The 1,345-nt window shown below is 48.6% G+C and overlaps 1 protein-coding gene across 1 annotated transcript; it reads right to left on the minus strand.

Annotated features, from left to right (window-relative positions):
• Positions 1–83: 83 nt before the first annotated feature.
• EMH_0078420 (SAG family member) lies at positions 84–1,265 on the minus strand (the record flags this gene model as incomplete). Its single annotated transcript, XM_013500002.1, has 4 exons — positions 84–309; positions 615–703; positions 824–987; positions 1,160–1,265. 4 exons carry the CDS (start codon positions 1,263–1,265, stop codon positions 84–86), a joined length of 585 nt encoding a protein of 194 aa, XP_013355456.1.
• Between the last annotated feature and the right edge of the window lie 80 nt (positions 1,266–1,345).

Below are 1,345 nucleotides of genomic sequence, written 5' to 3' on the forward strand. Positions count from 1 at the left end.
GAGGAAGCAGACAGTCGAATTGCAGAAGCAGAAGTTGTGCTGTATCCAGCCCTCTCCATGATATAGCCCCCTCCGCTCAACACTTACTCGAAAGGAGCCTTGTCCACCTCCGCTGCAGGGTCCATCTGACAAACAAGAAATGTGACAGTTGTTGGTGAATTTCGATACTCTTGTGCTCCTTCCGTGCATGTTCCTACGGCGCAGCCAACTTTGGTACTGTTAGACGAAAGAAGGTGTGCGAGGTTGGCGCCGTCGGGTTTCGTCCAGAACGTCGTCCACCCCCCATCTTCAGGGTACGACGGCAGCGCTCTGAGGGAAGATCAGCAGTTGACATCGCAATACCATGCAGAATTAGCATTTAAATCAATTGGATCAGCGATGATGATGAAGATGAAGCGGGTCTGTGGCTGGCAAGGGGAGGTATATGAGAGTATGGCGTCTATGATTATGGAGAGCGGTTCGTCGCATTCTCTTTCCTTCTTAGCATTATACTAATGCATACAAAATCACAGAAGGCAAAAGACTACGGCACAGATATGTCAAGTCTTGTGGAATTAGACTATCTACTTGCTTGTGTGTTGGTGTTGTGCTGCGGGGAGTAAATATGCACTCACTCAAGTCCAGCCGTAAGAGCATCCTGCACCGCTTGGCGATAGTTATCGTCGTCAGCGCCTGTGAGCTGTGCGACAAATTTCGTCTTCTTCTGAAAATTCAAAAAGGAGGGAAAGGTATCAAATATATCTTCGTGTACGCAGAATTCCGCAAACGTCTAGAGGCGTATTTATGGCCGGTAGTCCTGCATCTAAGCGGTGGTTCTACTCACAAATTTTGCGATGGCGTCATCACACGTTGCGGCTGGCTCCGGTTCAGATGCCGTCGCTTGTAATTTAGCGTCTAGACCCTCAACCAGGGTGCTGTTCTCCGTCAATACTCCAATCCGTACAGACATCTGACCAACGCGGGCCAAGTTCACGGAGGTGTATGCATCTGCAAGCAACAAAAACACCCAAAGAGAGGCCGTCTGCCAGTCATCAGAAGCATGGAGGAGCGCTCATCCCCGGCAGGTCTCTAGTGTCTAAGCAATGCAGTTAAGGTGCTTATTTTTTCCAGGAACAGAAAGAAATACTCAAATCAAGAAGATAAAAGTACGTCTACATACCTTCGCCAGCTTTTTCGACGCTGAATTCCAAATCTCCTGCCGCCGGCTGTAGCCCAGAGAGCGCCACGAGGCAAACAGCAGCTGCTCCCCTGAAAATGGGTCCCATTGTCAGAAATAACAGACTAGAAACCGAACAAAACAATTAAACGGGCTACAAAGAGAAGAGTAATTAGACAAGATGAACAT

This window comes from Eimeria mitis, genomic scaffold (genome assembly GCF_000499745.2).
Source record: "Eimeria mitis Houghton genomic scaffold, Emh_scaff4902, whole genome shotgun sequence".
NCBI lineage: Eukaryota > Apicomplexa > Conoidasida > Eucoccidiorida > Eimeriidae > Eimeria > Eimeria mitis.